Here is a 22,151-nt window from a genome sequence, read left to right on the forward strand (position 1 = left end):
TATTTAAATATAATGTCATAGGTGCCATCTAAAATGCCTGCTGTTTTTGAGATGTTTCAAAGAGGCATACTTGTCATGATAATGGGTAATGGTAAAGGTCTTCTAAGAAGAATCCTATTTTTAGAATTTCAGTACAGTCCTGAGGTCAAAGAGTACCTATAATCGACAAGTTATACTCCATATTAAAGATTCAGTAAATGTGACAGGGGTGTTAAAAATGTATTGTACGGTATCAATATGGAATAAGGCTACTAGCTTTAAGGGAAGAGTTTCTGTGTAGTGTTCGGGTACCATGTGAAGGACACAGGTTTGATAAATGGACAGAGATCTGCTGATGAATTCCCAGGTTAGGTATGGGGCAATTTCATTGATTAGATTATTAACAAATGATTTGTGTGAGGCTTAAACCATTTCAGAGATAAAGATCATCTGTTTTTTCTTTTATGCTTTTTAGAGCTAGTGTAAGTCGAAACCTTTTGATTTTAGCCCTCTTTATTCATTGGTCAGTTGTTGTCCTTCACATTTCTCTTCCACCCACTGCAACATACTGCATGGGACGCTGAGCCAGCCTACTTCAGCCATTTGCTGACTTCACTATCTGAGTGACCTATTTTGCTTTTGCACGTGTGTGAATCTGCTTGAAATTAGTCTACTTCAGTACCAGAATTGGTCGAATAATCTTTCTTCATGAATAATGCAAAGAAATGTGACAAAATGTTCTACACCTGAATTTCTTTATTTAAGTAACCGAACACATTTCATCCTGTGGCTCTACTTTTTTATATTTTCCTATTATCAGCATGCATGATTGCTAGTGCAGCTGTGGAACACATCGCAATGCATTTCAGTTGTGTACTGCGAATTGCGAGTTACTGCAGACCAGGTTTACACTCAGTGAACAGGATTCTGTGGCAGGACATTTAAACAGGATGGCCTGTGACGCGTTAGATGGCGCTACTAGAAGTGCTGGTCAAGACTCGAGGCATGCTGTGACCTTCCAAGCTTCAAGCACTGAAGTCAGTGCTGTGTTCCCAGAGCACTGTCTCGCCTGTTTCTCCGAGAGGATCTTGCTTTCAAACAGCCACAACAAAGAGCTCCGATTTCGGGAGAGAAGTCACTCATTACGCCCCAAACAGTCCGATGCGCGCAGAGACTAGGCCCCCCTCAGTCCTTACTGAAACTTCATGAGCGTGAAGTGCAGTGACCAAGGGAGACTTTGCTGTATGTTGGGTGTGCCGTTTATCTTTTTCCCTGGGAGCATGATCTCTGCAAGCTGCTGTCTTGGGTTATACCAATGTACCATCACAGGAACGAGGCTAGATACGGCGTAAGCAGAGCTGCCAACTTTGGAATTTGGGAAACCGGGTCTCAGCTGAACACCCTGTGATTTTGGGCAAATAACTTAAAATCCCTGTGCCAGCAAAACAGAAATGTGTCCTTGTGTAAGGTAACTGGTTCTCACGTAAAGCACTCTAATATCTTCAGTTTGAGTTTCAGCTTCATAAAATGCACACAAAAAAAGAGAGCAGGCTACGCCCGCCCTGTGCCCAGCGCTATCTGAAATATCTGCCATTTGCCATTGAATTAATGTATTCTTTGTTGTATTTTTTTGTCAGAATATTTGTTTTACACATCAAAGATTGTGCATTACATGTGTTCGGTCAGTGACAGGCTGGCATTTCATCAAGACTAAATCTTCTTTAAAAACAGTTGGACGGTGGGCTCACAGAATCTGGTTTGCAGCTGAATGACTGCTTTATACTGAGCTATTCTGTTGTGCAGTTAATAAAGATTATTGAGTAGTGTGTGATTAACCCAAAGGATAACTGTACATGTTTATTGCTAGTTGTGCCCATTTTGGGCTCTAGAGGTGCACTCTACAGCGTAATACTTGCACTGGCACAAAGTGGTAATTACATTAAACTTTTACAAATCATATAATATAAAAAAAAGTATTGGCACAGCCAAAAAGTTGGCAGCTTTGCCAATGCTTGTTTAGTGTGTTTGAGATCTACTGTTTGAAATTTCCATTTCACAAGTATTGCGTCTACCTGGGTTTTGATGTAGAGGTGATGAGGGAGGGTCCTTACACTCAGTAGCTAAAGGGAAAGTAATGATGTTCAATGGATATTTTGTTTCCAAACACTTCACTTTTATTGCTTTTTCTGTTTTTTCTGTTACTCTTCATGCTTGGAGACTCTTTTTGTGTTTTTTTTTAGATGTCAGGATGCCCGAGGCATATGATACCAGGAGGCTGACCCTGTGTGAGCCCTCTGTAGGCAACTTTACTGTATTTGTCTCTCTTCTCAACATCACTTTATAAATCTGCGTCCTTGAATGTCTGAGGTATTGCCCAAGACTATCCAAGTTACCATTTAGTTCCCATCATTATTTTCAAAGTGTCTTGGTTATGTCAGTGCCTCGGTGGTATGTCAGGGGCTTAAGGACAGTATACTCCGTTTGTCCCACCCCCCTTGTCAGGTTAGTGATCTGGGGCTTGTGTGAAAGAAGTACCAAGCAAACTGAGTAGTGCCTAATCTTTGAACACTTTTTCCCCACACTAAACGTGTTAGCCCTTCCGTTAGTCACTAGTCGCCCTCTCCTGGCTTCTCCTCACACAGTTAAAATCAATGGCTGCATTGATTTTTCACATTAAACTCATAAAGATCGCATGGTTAATTACTTCAGCTTTAGTGGCTTGGTGCCATTTTTTGCAGAAAGTCCATATCATCTTTTTAATCCATTGCCTGTGTCTCCAACCTCAGTCGATGGCCAGGCCCACTAGTGGGCCAGGGCGCTAAAGGAAACCAGAGCTGCACCCGGACACAATGGCAAGCAGGGCTGGCCTGTAGCCCGCCAGTTGAAAAGTCAGTCAGGGATGTTATGAATGGCTGCCTCTGTATGACTCCCCTGCCTCAGCATGAGGGGTGCGTTTCATCGACCACTAACCAATCTACCGACCAGCATTTATACTTTTAAATGTATCTATGTCACGTTTGATGAGTGATATTTTATTGTATTGTAAACGCTTCCTGTCAATTAATGATAGATGCATTGATCGATTAGTGTGCAGTCTAAAAGAAAGATCACAGTTGTTTTGCTTTCACCTACACATTGCACCGTTTTGCACTTTGGGTTCCTCGGTTGCTGTTTTGTATGGCATGGACTATCTAGAGTCTTCTTTTGTAATAGCGAGTGCTTCGCTGATTTGCCTGACACAAACCCCTTGCATGATAATTGCTTCAGTGTATTCTGCAAAGCAGGAAGCCAGATTTTTGGTTGAAAACAATTCACACAAAGCCACTTTTCCGTGAAGTGAACTTAATGTTTTGATTTTGACAAATAGATGTAGTTAAACAAATGTTTCTTTTTCCCACAGGTTATATTACTGGCTGTCAGAAAGTGATCTCTTCTCCAACCAATCACTTCTGTGTACTTGGACACCAAAATATAGAACAAAGAAGATATTTATTCTTCCAGAGACAAAGAAAAGCTGCTTATAGTATAGTTTATCCAGCCACCGTCTCCTCAGCTCTTCCCGTGCCCCAGGTATGGTAAATACCATTATCTGATTCTTTTTCCACTCAGTATAAAGGTTGACTGCACTAGTGATCAAGTACGGTCTGTGGCAGCTGAGTTTATAAATCCTAGTCTTGTTACCTGAGATTTGATCTATGAACCGTGTTAACAGTATCCAGGAGCACAATACTCAAGATGAGATCCGAATCTTCTAAAGTGAATATTAAACCAACAGTCACAACAGGCAAAACAGTTACAAATTATATGAGCAAACATATGAGTATGTATTCAATGGACGATCTTGAATCATTCCTCGTGCTTTTGTACAGTATGTAATTGTTTCCTAACTAGGAATATAGCATCTATGGATTCCAATAGGTAAACACATGCCTCTGTGCAGCGCTGACATGGCATTTCAGTTTTTATTTTAACAAATGTTATTTCAGTTTCATAACATCTTATGCATCAGTGTACAGTGCCCTGTTCTGTGTCATCATACATTCCTGCTAGGCCATGTTTCAATACACATGAATATGGAAGTTCAACAAATCAGTGGTAAGCAAATGCGTCGGAGTGTACTATGGGTTCTCATTACCATTTCACAGTAATCAGTGGCACTTCCCCCTATTCCAAAGTTCTCACCTGCACTCAACATCAATGGACTAACATCACATTCCAGTTGTCTGTCAATTTGGGAAACAGTAGAGGCAGCAAACATAACATTTGTTACCAAGGCAACATTTTAAAAGTGTATAGTTAATGTTATGTACATCCTTGGGATTAGGGGGTCCTTGGTGTTGTAGACCATGGACAGGCCCAGCATGATTGGAAGGAAGCCTGCAACCTCATCAGTATAGCAAAGTGCGCCATCCCAAAAGCCAAGTATGGCAGAGTAAAAACTTGTTCGGAGCAGTGACAAATCGTTATTATCATCCAGATGGCTTTGCAGTTGAGTAACCAGAAATTTCACGAAAACCTTACCACAAGAAGGTTCGTCATGGTCCTACAGTTCAGACCCCTCAGGATTTTGTGGTTTGTTTTGGCAAAGTTTGCGGCCTCAAAATAAAACAAATTGCAGAAAACCCCAAAATGTGAGCCATTTTTGCAACAGGCACTAAACATGCTATCACAGAAATATTGTGGCCCAAATGTGGGGCCAGCAAACCAGCACTGCACAGAGCAGGATTGACAAATGTTTGGTGCCAGAGAGTGTGCACATTTACATTTTAAAGTTGCACTCTCTCAGTCACCACCCTGCCCCTCTGCTTTCCTGCATCAAATAGATGGTGCTGGAGAGCAGCTGTTACTTAAGCCCTCTTCGCTCACCTCCAAACTTAAATTACGGTGTGAGGAGGGCGAAGAAGGCTAAAGTAACATCTCCCTCCAGCATCATGTATTTCACTCTGATTGTGCGTTATGGGTGCCCTGGGGGTTGCGTAGTTATCTAGGGGTTCGGAAGAGCACAAATAAGTGCCACAGTGGGGGGTGGGTCTTGGGACCTAAGACTGCCAAAGGACGCCGGGACATTTACATACCTATTAAATCCCGCTCTCTCCCAGTCTGTTATTTTGCTTTGTTATGGACACACAGTATAGGAACACCTCTCTTTTGCCAAGTCTCCTTTTACTGGCCCACTGAGGTAGCTCAGGGCCAATAAAGGGGATTTAAAGAAAGGGCTTATTTAAGATTTTCCCGTTTTTTTTCAAATAAAAAACGCAGTATTTTTACAAAAGACATGATTTCGTGATTTTCTTGTAAATCGCAAAATCCTGGAAGGCCTGTACAATGGGCCACACCACAGTATCTATATTTGGCTTTTATTTAACAGTGGGACGATGATACCATTCTTTAGTTGCCTAGATATTTCCATTGTTGGATGGAACAATTCGCTAGATGACAGATATGTGGTGTGAAGATGGTGAAACTCCTGAAATAACCATGCTGGACAAATGAGTGTCTGTTGATTTTAGAACCTCCAGGATAACTTCTATATCAGCCTGGGATGCGGTGTAATAGAGAGAACTCTGTAACATGTTGTATTGTAGGAAAAGTAGTAAACCTGAAACTAGACCTTTTAGCAGTCTCTGACAGGTTTTGTATTTTTTTTGTTTCCATATAAAATGTTTAATAAATCTTGAAAATATATTTATACGTTCCTAGTGTTCTAGGTTGTGCTTTTCCGTTATAAAAAAAGGTTTTGGGTTCCACTAAAAATGCCTGTGATATCTTAGTGTATTTATTGAAATCTAGAACAAATTTTCCTCAAGCAATGCTCAGTGAGTTGTGGGGTGGTTGTAGTCCATTGGGCTTTCTGTCTTGGGTTAGCACATTGACAAAACCCTTTGTGTCTAGAAACCCCATTACCAGACTCTTTTTAGCAAAGAAATCCTGAAAACATATCAGTTTTATAGAAGTGCAGTTTGTGAATAGCAATGTCATTACTTTTTTATGAGTGGCTGCATGTCCCTACCTAAACCCCTCCTTAACCCTCCCTAATACCTTCTTTAACCCTCTCTAATCTTTCCTTACTCATCCCTTAGCCCCTTCCTTTTAATAGTAAACATTCCCTATTTTCCATCAAATCTCCTGTCTCGCGTCCATCCCACATTTGCATGTCTCAATACATAAATTATAGGAGAGGTTTTGGTGTAGACCTCCGCATGTAGTTAGCGAATAAGTTTGTTGCATGTTATTACTAAACGTACTACAAAACTACTATAGTTTGTGATAGACTCCCAAGATACAGGTGGAAAATCACTCCTGACCATTTTAAATTGTGCATACTTGTTTTTACCACAATTAAACTGTAAGGGTTTAACCCATTCATTGGCTGGTAGCTGTAATTGTGTATGCCAAAAATATCCATGCAGACATTGTCATTCATTTTTGAACTCCTCTAATTGTTGTGTAACAACATTCTGCAATAAAATATATTCCTTTAGGTAATTCTCCTAAACTCTCATGTGTTAAATTATGCCCCACCGCCACTATATGTAAAATCTTCTCTACATCTTCCATACTTCTTGCAAAGGACATGGACGTCACTTTGAGATAATTTGAATGTCTTCTCTTGTTCTATATCGTGTAGATAACAGTTTTCAAATCTGCATCAAAACGATATAAAATTCCAACCCCAGCCTCAGTAATCATTGATCCTAAACCCCTTTTGATATGTATTTTAGGTACTGGTCACATTTTTTATTGTACATCTTGCACATGTTGGATCATAATGCCCAATACTACCTTGACTAATATTAATCTGTACCTGGACATGATTATTCATTCCTGTATAAAAAGAACTCTTACATCCAATTACGTATTTGACAACAGAATATTTCCCTAATTTGCCATTAATTAGGTTTTTTGCCACTTAAAACATCTAAACTATTGAATTTCTCTGCTGACCAATGATACTACTCACTTTAAAAAATATATATATTTGTATTCATTTCAAAACATTTAAAGTCACATACATTAATTGGTCAACATTTTGGCTGCTTACATAGTATATTTAACCATTAAGGAGAGTATATCAGATTCAGTCACGGTACCTCCAGAAATTACGCTCTATTACGTTGAAGTACCATTTCAACCGTTGGGGAAATACATAAGTCGCCGCGATACATATTCTACTTGTCTCATGTTTTGTCTCATTTCTTGGGACACCCTCTTGACTTAAACACCTCCTTCTCAGCGATCATGCACTTGTCAAAATCCTTTGCCCACATTCGGTGAGACGGTATGTCAGCCGGTAGCCACAGTTTAGAGACCAACTGCTTCACTCAGGTGTAACCCATCGTGGTTAGTTGTTGTTCCACTTCCGTGAGGTCAGTCTCTTCCTATATATTAAAAAGGCCAAGTCGGTGTGTAAGGGTTAATACCTTCCCTCGTGGCTCTTGGATATGTGTCGTGGCCCCCTCCCAAATAGGTCGTACAATTGGACAGTCCCAAATAATATGAAAAAAGGTTGCTTCTTGATGACAGCAACGAAGGCATAGTGTGTCAGATCTCGAGCCTAATTTTGCTAGTGTAACCCCTGTGAGATAGGATCTGTGTAAGATTTTAAGTTGGATTTATCGTAAATGATGGCCGCCTCCCTCAGGGACATTAGCACCTCTTGCCAGTCCTCAACATCAATGGGCCGTAGGTCTGTCTGCCATCTCTCTCGGAGTACGTAGAATGGATCTGGTAGGTTGTTGCACAATTTCCTGTACGTTAGTGATATGGCTTTATTGAGAAGTGGCCAATTCAACAGCCGATCCTCCAAGGGTGACGACTCTGGTATTTCGTTCATGTCTGCGAGAGCCGTGGTGAGGGCACGTCGAATCTGCAGGTATCTAAAGATCTCCCCTTGAACCAGTTCAAATTTATCCCTCAATTCCCCAAATTTGAGAATAGTCAATGCGGAATGTGCTCTTGTGTGCATTTGAATAGTAAGTGTATTGGGTTCCGTCTGGCTGTAGTGATCGCCATGTATCAGTTAAGCCCATAGCGTTCGTAAACTCCTCCAAAGGTGTATGGGGTGGTGTCGATGGTCGTTGTAGATTTCTAGCCCTTAGGTCGTCCATTGTCATGTTAAAGTCACCCCCCAAGATCAGGGTTCCCATGGGGAGGTCCATTAGTATTTTACCTAGGTCTACCAGCGCTTCTTTACCTTGTGCCGGCGGGAGGTACACCGAGACCACATTGAGTTCTTTCCCCTCCCATTGCGCCTCTAGTAATGCCCTTCTTCCCCAGGGATCTGCCCAGGTGCGCATCGGTGTGAGTGACAGACTTTTTTTTTTAACTAGGATACCTTTCCCAAGGGAGCCTGAGGTGTAATCTGCATGAATCAGTGCATCCCCACCGTATGAGGGCTTCGCATTTGTTACCCACTAAGTGCGTCTCCTGTAGCAATACTAGGTCGGGAGCCTGTCTTTTAAGATATTGCTGCACTTTGCCTTGTTTAATTTTGTCCCCCATCCCATTCACGTTCCAGGTTAGCGCGGAGAGAGATATTTCTATCTTAGCCTCTGTCATATGTGAAGTGGGTAACAAGACAGGCGCACTCGAAGTTACCCCTGGGCTCTTCACTTGTGTTTCGCTGTCCTGGCATCCCATGCATGTATTTGCCCAGTAGTGTGCACGCAAGCACCCGCATGATCCGTGACTTTCCTCTCTGTAAAGCTAGTAGAGATGGCCGAAATTATGTGTGACTTTTTACACTTTGTGATTTGTGAACATACATAAACCTGTACCCCCTTCCCTCCTCCCACAACTCCTGCACCTCCCCCCTCCCTGCCCCCCTGCTAATGGATTTCAAAGTACCCACACCCAACCAGGCACAGTGCCCCCCCAAAATACTAGTAGGTGCAGTCACCCCTCCCTCCCCGCCCTAAGCTAACATTGCACAGTGTTGCATTGCGTCTGAGGGTTTGTGTCTGGCCACCCTTATTTCAGAACTCGTCCCTTTGTTACAACCATGCTCAGGCAGATGGCATAGACACCAAATCCCTGTATAACCAAACCCTTAAGTGAAGAGGATTTTCCTGGGAGACCCCTCTGCCCGCCACGCCATTTCTAAGTCACTTATCTGCGACCAGTGCGTCTCTGTCCAAGTTCGGGAAGCCTTCTGTTAACAACGCGGGCGAGCCCCTGCTTTAGGTCACCCCCGGGACACGATGGACCCTCTCAATGGAAAATTAGCTTGAAAGCATCTTAGGCTGTAGTTGCTTTAAGATCAAATCCTCTACAAAGAGGTCTGCTGCTGGCCCTTCCGCTTGCTCCGGCACACCAAGGATGCGTATGTTGTTTCTACGTGCTCTGCCTTCATACTCATCCAGTTGTTTTTCCATCGCGATGTGCTGTTCTTGAAGTTTGATCACTTGCTGTTGGAGCTGGGAAGTGTCTTTCAGCAGTTCAGTTGTGATACCTTCTAGGTCTGTCACTTTGGTGTCCATTTTACGAAGATCCGCTCGGATGAGGGACACCTCTATGTTCACCGAATCAATGCGGGCTTCCAGGGATGTGCGCACCCCCATGATTGCTTCCATTATGTCATGGAGCGTTGGGTCTCGCTGCCGTTGGGGAGTGTTTTGTTTTGTCTGGGGCTTCCAATTGCGCTGTGTCCTACCCCTCCCCCGCTTTATTCCAGTTCAATTTGGCCAGTTTATTTTGGGCCGTTGGTTTGGGTCTCCTTCCGCTCGCCATTTCCTGGCCCTGCTGTGTCGATGCTCTTATGCCCACCGAGACCAGTCCCGGTAATCCCTACTGCCTGCCCAGGTGGGAGGTCTGTCCCACTAGCGGCCTTCCCGGAATCTGATCCCCGGCACCCCGCCACTCCGCGACTCTCGGCTCTTCGTTCGGTCGCTGGCTTCTTGAAATATGGAGTCTTCACCTTCGTGTGCCCGGGCTCCTGTCTTCTTCTCCAGGTGCTGTACTGGCTCTTAGTTGGTCAATTGGAAGCTTTATCTCCCGGAGGAGTGGAGTCTGTCGAATTATATTCCTCCTCACACTGTGGCGGAGCTCATCTGGTCCCTAAGCGCTGAATCAGCCCTCAGGTACCAGCTGGCGCCTTATCTCGGGGTTCCAGTCTTGTTTCACCCGATGGTGCGCCGTGCCACTCGCGCTAGGTAAGGCCTTTCTGCAGCACCGGAGGGTCTCTGCACATATTCCAGCCACCTCGCCCCGCGTTAAGGTCACCATCCCCCAGGCGTCCGTAGACTATGTTACCGCTCTCTCTGTCCCAGACGAGGAACAAATATGTGGTAGTCCGGCTAATATCCTAACATTTTAGGGGGCTGCTCTCGAAGCGCTGGTTCAGCGGGCCCACCAGGCTTCCAGTGCCGTCTCGATTTTTACCCCGCGCGGCTTACCTCTCCCTTTCACGCTGCTGCGAGTCCAAGGCTGCGATGCCGGAGACACGGGATTCTGACTTCGGTCCGCTCCTCTTCCCACTCAAAATATCGGCACTCCACCAAAGATCTGAGGAAGCCGGGGAGCTTCTGCAGGGATCTCAGTGCCCCCTCCATTTCTCTTTAGATCGCCACCATTTTCTTCTAGGTGTGAGCCGCGTCTGCTCGACTTTGCCTTTATTTACTGTTTTGCGGACCGATTTCATGGCACTCTCGTCACCTATGGGGTCAGGGGCCGGAATTCACCTCAGTTCGGAAGATTTGCAGCTTAGACAACCAAATAAATGCAGGATATGGGGCGAGGGCTTGGGAACCTCGCTAGTGCGCGGTCATTCTTCTCTGCTGTTAGCCACACCCCGATAATACTCACTTTTGCTGCAAATACCATATGACCAAGTGGAATAATACATTTGGACGCACACTTATTCACATTACTTTCATATGCTGAAGTTCTGTTTAATGGGAAACTTTTGATTACAATATCTGCAAGTGATATTTAAAACATCATATTCTCCTTGCACAGTCACATTAATTCCCTCCGAAAAACACCCCATTTATGCTGAGCAACATGCCCAAATGTTTTCCAAGAGATAATGTCCAATTGTAATTCCGAACAGATATATTACATGTTGTACTTTTGCAAAACTCATTTATAATATTTGTTGCACATTCTGCAAATATATTTTTTTAATGAAATGTAGCATTCTCTTGCTCTCCTAGTCATATTGTACATATGTTAAGCATTAACTCCAGTGGGCATACTTGGTTTCGCATCGCACATCCCATTTGTTTGCACTGTAAGAATGCAAAAATAAAAGAAATTAAAATCAACATTTTTAAGACTCATTTTAGATTCAATTGCTTACGCTACGACTTTGGCATAGCTCTACAAGGCGACTTTCCTACCCACCGGTGACGCAGGTGAATTTGGTTCAGTGCATCAATGATGAATATGAAAGACAGGTTGTTGTAGCCCCGCAAAACACTATTCAATGTGTAATTGAAATAGAGGTATTTGCTTTTGGGTTACTAACAATTCCGTTAAAGGATCAGGGGCACCCTGGTATCAGTAAGGAACCTTATTTCTTTATTCACAGTATCACACACACTGTACTAAAAAGAATGAACACTTTAATGTAAAAAGTATGTATTTCTACAGGAATAATCTTTTTCTCAGTGGGTCTAAAACAACTACATAAAATATTATAAAAACAGCAAGAAGGCACATTATAAATAGCGCGAATAAAATGAACGTTTCCAATATGGTTCAAATGTCATCTAAAACCTGACATTTACTTGTAACGCTATACTAAGAGAGCATGGAAGGCAAAGTAACTTGCAGTCCATAGTTTCTTAGGGAGAAGAGCCACACTGCATCCCTTGTTGATAGCAAAAGCTATCTTTGTCAGCAGAGGCGCGAAGACAGTGTTTCCCGCAAAGGGCAAACACATGCTGCAGTCTTCCTCTGGGCTTTATTGGCTTCAGGTGAGTTGTAGCATCTGAAAAGTGTGCTGGCATTAGGGGAGCCCGTCTCTAGCAGAATCTCAGGCTATAATCTGGGCGAAGGACCTCTCCTGACAAGTGGTTCAGTGGCACTCATTGTATACTAAATCGTATTAGAAATTGGAATTTCTGACAAGTTTAGGAATGTCTGACCTAGATTTTGTGCATCAAGGTTTGTGTGTTTATAGACATTTCTTTATGAACATATAAGATAAAAGGATGTCAATTCAGACTACACTATTTCAGCTAAATATCTGTATGTGTTCTTATTCAGCCTTGACCTGATGAAAAGTAGATATTTGACCCAGACAAATGTTGTCTCAAATGTTGTATCTATGTCATTGATCTAATGGTTTGACACTTTCATAGTTCTAAGAAATAGGGTCAGGCGACATCTTCGTCAAATGGCGGACATAATAAAGATTCTGCAAAAATCAAGGAACATGGCAATTTCCACTGTCTAAGGTTGAGAAGATGGTGACCTCCATTATGCAAGATGCAGTCATGGCCTACATAACATGGATTTGGACCTTAGGGGATTAATGTCATCCCCAACTTGTACGTCTGAATGCGGCCTCATAGGGGCATATATAACCAGTAGGGATTTATCTAGTGTGTGGGGAGATCCATGGTCTCAAATTACTACAGCCTAAAACACCTAGAGTAAATATACAGTTAATCAAGCTAGGTATATAAATTTCAATAAGAAAGCATTCAATGAATTAAACATATAAATGAAGCACAAAATGTAGGCAATCAACATATTAACATGGCAGAAAATGACACCTGTGGTGAGAAGTATAATGAAGCGTGAATATTTCTTATTTATTTTCGAGATTTTTATTGCGCAAACAAATACCCGAAGGTGTCTCGGTGCATGTGGAGGCTAGAGAGACCGAACAGCAAGCTTACTGGTTGAACAACCATGTCTTTAGGAGTCTACGAAAGCTCATCAGATTGGGGGCAGTTTTAACCATGAGTGGCAAAAGGTTCCAAAGTTTGGGAGTAGCAACCAGGAAACGCCTGTCTCCCCAGGTTGCCGTTCTCGTGCGAGGTACCGGCAGGAGGCAGGTGTTGGCGGATCTCAGCTGCCTTTTAGGGGTATACAACTGAAACGCTTCAGTCAGAAACTTAGGTCCAACGCCGTGCACTGCCTTGTAGGCAATGCAGAGGGCCTTGAATTTAATGCGGCCCTCTACTCTTAGCCAATGCAGATGACGAATGGCGGGAGTAGTAGGCTGGCGGCGGGGGATGTCAAGAAGGATTCTTGCAGCCGCATTCTGTATGGACTGCAACTTAGATAGAACGAGTTTCTGAGTATTAAGAAAGAGGGCATTCCCGTAGTCAATTTTAGAAAACACTAGGGTAGAGACCAGGGTCTTCCCAGCTGAGGTAGGGAGGTAAGGCAGTAATTTCCTAATTTTCTTTAGGATAAAGAACGCGGATGACACAACCTTATTGACGTGAAGGTTGAATGACAGCTTGCTGTCAAAAATAACTCCCAGGTTTCTGGCTTTTTCTACTGGGACAGGGGGAGAGCCCAGCTGGTTAGGCCACCAGATGGAGGACCATTCCGGGGAGAGTTTACCGAAGGTCATGACCTCGGTTTTGTCCGAATTAAGCCTCAGACAATTGGAGGACATCCAGGTACTGACAGCAAGCATAGCCCTTTGGAAATTAGCTGCCACCACTGGGCCGTCCTTATGGATCGCCAGAACCAGTTGGGTGTCGTCTGCGTAAGATGTAAGTCGCAACCCATGGGCTTTTATTACCCTCGCTAAGTCCGCTACATAGATATTGAATAGCGTTGGACTTAGCGAGGAACCCTGTGGGACTCCACATGGGAGTGCAGAGACAGAAGAATAGAAATTACCCAACTTCACTGTCTGGGTACGGTTGGCCAGAAAAGATGAAATAAGATCTCTAGCCATGCCGTTTATCCCCAGGGCTGTGACACGGTCGACCAGAATAACATTGTCGACCGTGTTAAAGGCTGCGGACAGGTCCAAAAGGATCAGGACGGCCACACCTCCCTGGTCCATAATGGCTCTGATCTCATCTGAGGCCTTTATTAAAGCGGTCTCGGTTCCATGCCCTTTCCTGAAGCCAAACTGCGTTTCGTCGAGCAGTTGGTGAGTATCGACGAACTCTGAGAGTTGTTTATTCATCAGAGATTAGCATATTTTGGCAGGAAAGGGGAGACACACAATAGGTCTATAGCTGGCCAGAGCTGTAGGGTCCAGGGAGGGTTTTTTCAAAAGAGGTTTGATCACTGCCTTCTTCCAAGAAGCTGGATAGTGCCCAGTTTGAAATGCGGTGTTACAGATTTCCATAAGTGGACGAGAGATCACCTCACTGAGGTTAGCCATCACTGAGGGGGGACAGGGGTCCAAGGGGGAGCCAGACTTGATAGTAGACACGAGTCTGCTGATTTGATCTTGCGTGATGGGAGCAAAGGAGGAGAAGGGATCATGGTCAATGGCTAGTCCTTCCTCGCTGCAGGCTCTGGATCTTGTCCCTGCATCCCCTGCAAAGGATGCGTAAATATCTGCCACCTTAGTGGTGAAAAAGCTGGACAGAGCGTTACAAAGAGACTGAGAGGGTTCAGCCCCGGGACCCATAGAAGGGGTGGACAGAGTAGTGACCACTGAGAACAGTTCTCTAGCAGAGTTCCTGGCATTCTCTATTTGAGCCGAGAAGAAGGCACTTTTTCGGGCAATAATAGCCTTTTTGTATACTGTCAGGGCATCTTTGTAAGATTGCTTGGCTATGGGGCAATAGAATTTCCTCCAACGCCTTTCTAGGTTCCTGCAATGTTGTCGGTGGAGCCTAAGCTCTTCGGTGTACCAAGCCGCCGACGGAGCTGTTCTATTGGGTCGCATAAACTTCTCCGGGGCCACCTGATCAGCAGCGTTCCGAATCCAATCTTGGAAGTCGGAGGCTGAGAGAGCAGGGTTGGCTCTTCCCGTGGGAGAGGAAAGTGTCAGGATATCCACCATCTGAAGAATATCTGCATTCTTCCAGGCACGAGTCCCTATCCTTGTTCGTGGCCTGGAGGGGGGAGGGTTAGCAAGCTGGGTATGTAAACCAAAGATAATAGCCCTGTGATCTGACCACGTAAGAGGAAGAGTGTCTAATACAGAGATGTCTGGGTTGTTGGTAAACAAACCATCTAGTGTGTGTCCCGCCTGGTGTGTGGTACCCTTTACCAGTTGTTAAAGTCCTAAAGTTAGGAAGTCAGCAGTGAGTTGAGTGGTGTCGTGGTTGCCCTGTTCATCCAAAGGGAAGTTAAAATCTCCCAGTATCATGTATTCCGTCGAGCTTATGATGTGGTCATTAAAATCAGAAAGTGTAGCAAGAAAAGAATTTCGAGGCCAAGGAGGTCGATATAGCAAAATTCCTTTGAGGGATTGTTTGTAATTAATATTAATAGAAAAAGTAGCTGCTTCACAATTAGTGGACTGTATAAGATCGAATGTAGTACGGTACTGATTCTTATAGATAATGGCGAGTCCGCCACCTCTTCGTATAAGTCTGTCATGCCTAGCAACACTATAGCCCTCAGGGGTTGCAAGGCAGAAGTCAGGTCCTGAGCCAGCATCTCCCCAGGTTTCAGTGGCGAAAAGGAAGTCAAGATCATGAGCGAGAATGAACTCGCTAATCTGTAGGCTGTGGCACGGAAGGGAGCGCGTATTAATGAGCGCTGCTCGACAGCCATGAGAGTGGGCCATATCCGATTCATGAGAGAATATATTACTAGGGGCGTCTGAGGCTGAAGAGCCTGGCAAACGAGGTTGTGGAAGTTGGTATTGGCACCCAGAACAAGGGGAAGGGGTAACGCCCACTGCAGTAGAAAGAGGCAGAATGATACAGTGTTGGCGAGAGTGGCCAGGGTTCAACTGTCTTAATTGCTGGGGTGAATAGCGTACTAGAGGGCCAGGGGTTATGGCCCTTGGCCGTGTCCGGTCGCGGACGGGCGCAGACGGGCTTGGCTTAGGCGCGGCTTCGGCGCACGCCCGCTGCGCCAGCCCGCTGCGCCGTCTGGTCATAGTACCAGTTATAAAGGGTGTGAGGAGGGTGGGAGGCCGGCGCGACTAGAGCGCAGCCCCAGCCACACCAAAGATGGTGCCCACCGCCGCCTACACCGGGTCAATAAACGACTGGGCGAGGCAGGGAAAATGAAACAATAGCGTGTAGAGGGGTGTCAGTGTACCTAGATAAAATTCCCCTTAAAATAAGCAATTTAGAAGCCCCCAACAAAAAATAATGTTTGAATTTAAAATCTCCTTAAAAACGATTTACACAGCGTATTAATGCCAGCAAAGTTGTAAATTCGATCCGACTAGCTCGCAGCCCAGTCTAACATTTGCAACCAAAAAGGCAGGAAGTTATGCTACTTTACGGTCTAAATACTAAATATTTTCAAAGCACCCCTAATTTCCCATTACTGCAACATCATTAACTCAAAGCGAGAGAGACTATTGCCTGGCACATAACACAACACAAACCTTGAATTGTTTCAGATACTTAATGTGTCTGTTCTACCCACATTTTTTTATGCGTGTTGGGGATTCAATTCACTAGTGATGATATAACATAGGTCATATTAAAAATGTGCGGTATATACGCAAAGATTTTTTCAAAAGTATTTTAGAAGGGAAATAGGTCTTCTTTAATTCCTAGTTCACATAGACTTTTGTGGTCTGCTTGTTGAATACTCGTTGTTGGTCAACATCGCCAGGTGCACACGCAGCGTACATGTGATCTTTGCATGCTCATAGTTGGTTGCTCATCTGAGCAATCAAAGGTAATTGCTTCTCCTCTCCAGGGGATTTGAAGGATAACCATGAGGCAAGCCACTCATCTAGAGCTTTGTCAAAGTGCCACCGGTGATATTGCTCTATATATGTTATATCATTTAGAAGGGACTGATGCATTGCTCGGCATTGTCTCCGGTGCTCATATAGAGGCTAAACAATTGTCTCCACAGAGAGATAAGCCACTGGGGGCTGTTCCAACGAGGGTTTGGCCCCGTCCAGCGCCGTTTGTTCCTTCCCCGGTCTCTGTCCTGCCACCGCGGTCTGTACCACATACGGAGGAGGTGGAGGACGACTGGGAGGGGTCCGAGGACCCTCTTGCTCGTCAGTGTGACTCTGAGCAGGACTGGGTGGACGACTTAGAGGAGGCCGGTGGCCTTGATGTCTCCTCTGATCCGGGGTTTGCCTCTCCCCCACCTATCATGGAGAATGGCAATTCTTACACGGTGGTGCTCCGTCGGGCAGTTGGGGTCCTCAACCTTGATCTCCCTACGGTGGCCCTGAAAACTATTCTCCTCACTGAGGTGCTCCAGACGGCGTCCACTTCGTCGGAGCCCCTGCTACCATTTAATGATGCCCTCACGGACGTCTTACTGGGCACTTGGTCGCGGCCAGCCATGGGGGTCCCTGTGGATAACAACGTTGCCAGACATCATCGCCCGGTGCCGGGTGACCCTGCCTTTCTGACCACTCATCCTACGCCCGAGAGCTTGGTCATCCAAGCTTCGACTTCACAGAATGCTTTTCCCTCGGCTCTGCCGGATAAAGACTCTAAGAAGCTGGAGCAGTTCGGCTAGTGGTTGGTCTCTTCGGCCAGCTTAGGGCTGCGGTTGGTGAACACTGCATGCCTATTGGGCCATTATTCCAACGCGGTTTGGGATACGGTTTGCTTTCTCAAGCTATTGCTGAGGGTAAAGATGCGTCTAAGTTTGCCATTCGGTGTGGGTTGGACACCGCGGACTCACTAGGTCGGACACTCTCTACGACTGTGGCGCTGCGTCGCCACCCCTGGGTGAGATCTACCGGGCTCTCGCCAGATGTCTAAAGCTCACTCATGGACATGACCTTTGATGGCACTCGCCTGTTTGGCGATAAAGCCAACAGTGCTCTAGAGTGTTTTAAAGACTCTAGGGATACGGCCAAGTCCTTGGGTCTCTCCACCACGCGCCAGGCCACGTCTACCTTGTCATTCCTTTCGTGGCCACGGAAGGGGCGCCCCTGCCCGCTTGTTCAGTCAGAAGCCTGCGCAGAACCACCCTCACCGCGGCCGTGGGTGTGGAGGCCGCCGTGGCGGCACAGGGGCCCAGCGTGCGGGTCAGTCCACCTCTGCTCCTGATGCGTCTGCCTCAAAGCCTTCCTTGCCCGAGCTTTGGGATGCACCCCCACCAGTGGGCGGCAGGATTCGACATCACCTTCCTCGCTGGTTTTCTGTCACTTCCAACAAGTGGGTGCTGAAACTCGCCCGGAGGGGTTACTCCCTTCCCTTCGAGTCTACCCCCCCAGGCATGCCACTTCAATTCCACCGCATGTCGGGGGATCACTTCACACTTCTCCAACAGGACTTTATGGCCCTCTAGGCCAAGGGGGCCATCGAGCGCGTTTCTGGGCTGAGGTAGGATGTGGTTGTTATTCCCATTACTTTCTGGTCACCAAGAAGGACAAAGGGGGCTTGCGTCCCATCTTGGACCTCAAGAACGTCAATCGCTTCCTCTGGAAGGAGAAGTTCAAGATGTTGACTCTTGCTCAGGTCTTGGCTGCCCTCGACCCTGGAGACTGGATGGTAGCGTTGTACTTGCAGGACGCATATTTTCACATCCCCGTCCGGCCTGCCCACCGGCGTTACCTGCGGTTCACGGTAGGCCAGGAGCATTTTCAGTTTGCTGTGCTCCTCTTCGGCCTTACCAGCGCCTTCGGGTGTTCGCGAAAGTAATGGAGCTGGTCGTAGCTCACCTTCGCAGGTCAGGGGTGTCAGTCTTCCTCTACCTCGATGACTGGTTGTTGAAGGCTGGCTCGCCCCAAGCAGTTGTCACCCACCTTCAGACTACGACCGACCTCCTGCATTTGCTGGGGTTCTCCATCAACGTGCCGAAGTCGCACCTGAGCCCCTCTCAGAAGCTCCCCTTCATCGGAGCGGTTCTGGATTTGACAGGGTTTCTTGTTTATCCTCCCGAGCAGTGAGTCTGGGATATTCAGGCTATGATTCTGATCTTTCGGACTCTATCCCGGGTTTTAGTCAGGATGACCCTCCGGCTCCTGGGCCTGATGGCCTCCTGCATCCTGCTAGTGCAACATGTCATATGGCACATGCAGGCTCTGTAGTGGGACCTAAAGTTCCAGTGGGTGCAGCATCAGGGCAACCTGTCCGATCACGTCCAGATCTCGGAGGGCACTGCACGACAATTGCAGTAGTGGCTCACCAATCGCGATTAGATCAATGGCAGATCCCTGTCCCTTCCCCAACCGGAGCACACAGTATTGACGGATGCATCCCTCCTGGGATGGAGAGGCCAATTGGGAGAGGCGGAGATCAGGGGCCTCTGGTCTCCGGCAGAATCCCTGCTCTGTATCAACCTTTTGGAGCTTTGGACGATCCGATTTGCACTGAAGGCATTCCTTCCCTCTGTCTGGGTGAGCGTGGTGCAGGTGTTCACGGATGACATCACCGCCATGAGGTATTCCAACAAACAGGGAACAAGGCGGGTGGGGTCATAGACCCTATGTCAGGAGGCTCTGCGCCTCTGGTCTTTGCTGGAACATCAAGGCATCACCTTGGTGGTTCAAAAACTGGCAGGTTCTCTGAACGCCAGGGCGGATGAACTCAGCCACCGGTGCTTGATGGATAACGAATGGCGTCTGAACTCTGGCGTGGTGCAAGGCCTCTTTCTGCAGTGGGGAGATCCTTGGTTAGATCTATTCACCACCGAAGAGAATGCGCAATGTCATCAGTTCTGCGCGTTGGGATTTCCAAGGCGGCATTTGCTCAGCAACGCTTTTCGTTGCGAGTGGAGTTGCAGTCTGTTGTATTCCTTTCCGTCTATACCACTTCTGCCCAAAGTGCTGAAGAAGATTCGGCGCAACCGGGCCCAAGTCATCCATGTGGCTCCGTATTGGGCACGAAGATACTGGTATCCCGAGCTACTCAACATGGCGATCCATCCCCCGATCCAACTGCCTCTTCGGGAGCATCTTTTGTCGCAGCAGCAGAGGATGGTCCTCCACCTGAACCTGTCCAGCCTCCACCTCCGTGCGTTGAGATTGAGCGGCGACAGTTGTCGGACTTCGGTCTTCCTCCCGAAGTCTGTGATGTCATTCTGGCAGCCAGATGCCCCTCCACTAAAACGGTATACGCCTGCAGGTGGAACAAGTTTGTGGTATGGTGCACAGCGAAGGCTGTGGATCCCCTTTCTGCCCCTCTTTCCGAGGTTCTTCTGTTTCTTCGTTCTTTAGCCCAGCAGGGCTCTGCTCTGGGCACTGTCAAAGGTTATCTTTCGGCCATCTCCGCCTTTCTACGGCTTCCAGATCAGCCTTCTCTTTTTAAGTCCCCGGTTGTTAACCGTTTCCTGAAAGGCATTATGCACACATTTCCTCCAGTGCCGTTCATAATGCCTCAAAGGAACTTAAACCTTGTCTTGATGTATCTGATATGCGCTCCCTTTGAGCCCCTTCATAACTGTCCTTTATGTCTTCTCTCTCTCGCCTCTGCCAGAGAAGTGACTGAGCTCCAGGCTCTTTCTTCCACACCTCCTTTCCTTTCTGTTCATCCGGACAAGGTGGTTTTAAGGACCCATCCTTCGTTCCGGCCAAAGGTTGTCACGCCCTTCCACATCGGGCAGACATCGCTTGCCCACCTTCTTTCCGTATCCTTCAAAAGAGGAAGAGCTTGCTTGAATCCTGATGGTGCAGTGAGCAAGGGGCCGAAGACGGCTGTAATGCCAGAAACCGGTCCCCGGAAGCTTGTTTCCTTTCCAGTAAAAGAATTGGCTTGGTAGTTTGGTCTGCCCTGTTCCCATGATGCACTGGGCCAGGCACAGACTAATTTGCATGTAGCCAGGTTCTGAGCTGGGATGGTGCAGTGAGCTAAAAAACGGTGATGGATCAAGCCCTGATCTGTTGACTGTGTAGGAGTGTTCTGTTTAATTCAGATACTCTGTCCATCACCACCCCCTTTTCTGACTCGTTCTATCTGAAGCGCACAGAACAGTTCTGGGTGGATGACCAGCTCTTTGTTGGCTACGTGGGTGCCAAAAAAGGTAGGGGCCATGCACAAACGAACCATCTCTCGGTGGGTCGTTCTCTGCATCAAGCCCTGTTACTCGTTGGCTAGGAAGGAGCCTCCTGTGAGGCTGCGTGCCCATTCCACCAGGGCAACAGCAGCCACCACTGCCTTGGGACGCGGCGTTCCCTTGCAGGACATTTGTCAGGCAGCTATATGGGCCTCGCTGCACACTTTTAGCAAGCATTACTGCCGGGACAGTCAAGTCCGGAGAGAGTGCTTTTTTGGCCGTTCTGTTCTCCATGACTTTCTGGTGTAATCTTGTTCGCAGACCCACCACCGGGGTTGGTATTGCTGGGTTATCTATTCTAAGGTAAGGAATCTTTCACTAACGTGTCTCTTTCAGAATCACAAGTAACTACTTGTGTAACAATATATCTGTAAGAGACATTAGTTAATGATAGATTCCTTATCGCCCCACCCATCCTATCTGTTCTGCAAACTAATTTCTATGGTTAAGGTCTTCCCTTTTAGGGCACTAGTTTTCTGCACCAATGGTCAGTGTCTTGCATGGCTCTGCGTTCCTGGTGCGGAAGGTCGTGTACAGAACTGACATCAGCGCGCATGGGTGGCACCTAAGTAGTCTCTGTGACGTCATCTTGGCGCATACGACACCAGCAACGGACGCGGAGCCGCACAACACCACCTACTGACACGCAGAGGTACTGCTAGCGAAATTTTTCCTAATCCAGTCTGACGCCTGGGGATATTCTAAGGTAAGGAATCTATCACTAACTAATGTCTCTTACAGATATATCGTTACACAAGTAGCAACTTGTGCATCTTGTTTAATCATGCCATTGGCATGCTCTACAATGCCATTTGATTCACCTTTGTTCATGTTTCTGAATTACAGACAAACTTTCAGAGCAGACATTGAGTCCCTGTAAGCCTTAGAAGCGAATGCAGGACCGTTATCATAATGAAATTAAGGAACTGTCCCAATTGCCACTAGGCTTTGCAAATCTTTTACTACTACTGAAGCGCTTGCATTTCTGTGGTCAAATCCATTGCAATCGAAAATAAGAATCAGTTGCGACCAATATGTATTTATATCAGTAAGCTGAGTGGAGGGTACAGATGTGATCCAAATAAATCACCCGGAAGGGGATGTTTGAGATCATGAAGGGAGTTGGTGAAGGTCTT

The 22,151-nt window shown here is 46.3% G+C and overlaps 1 protein-coding gene across 1 annotated transcript in view; it reads left to right on the plus strand.

Moving 5' to 3' along the window:
• Positions 1 to 22,151, plus strand: part of METAP1D (methionyl aminopeptidase type 1D, mitochondrial) — a 1,077,831-nt gene that overhangs the window by 569,537 nt on the left and 486,143 nt on the right. The window contains exon 4 of the mRNA XM_086956130.1: positions 3,380 to 3,549. Coding sequence (XP_086812256.1) covers positions 3,380 to 3,549 — 170 coding nt within the window. The remainder of the gene's footprint in view (positions 1 to 3,379; positions 3,550 to 22,151) is intronic.

This window comes from Lissotriton vulgaris, chromosome 2_1 (assembly GCF_964263255.1).
Source record: "Lissotriton vulgaris chromosome 2_1, aLisVul1.2, whole genome shotgun sequence".
Taxonomy (NCBI): Eukaryota; Metazoa; Chordata; class Amphibia; order Caudata; family Salamandridae; genus Lissotriton; species Lissotriton vulgaris.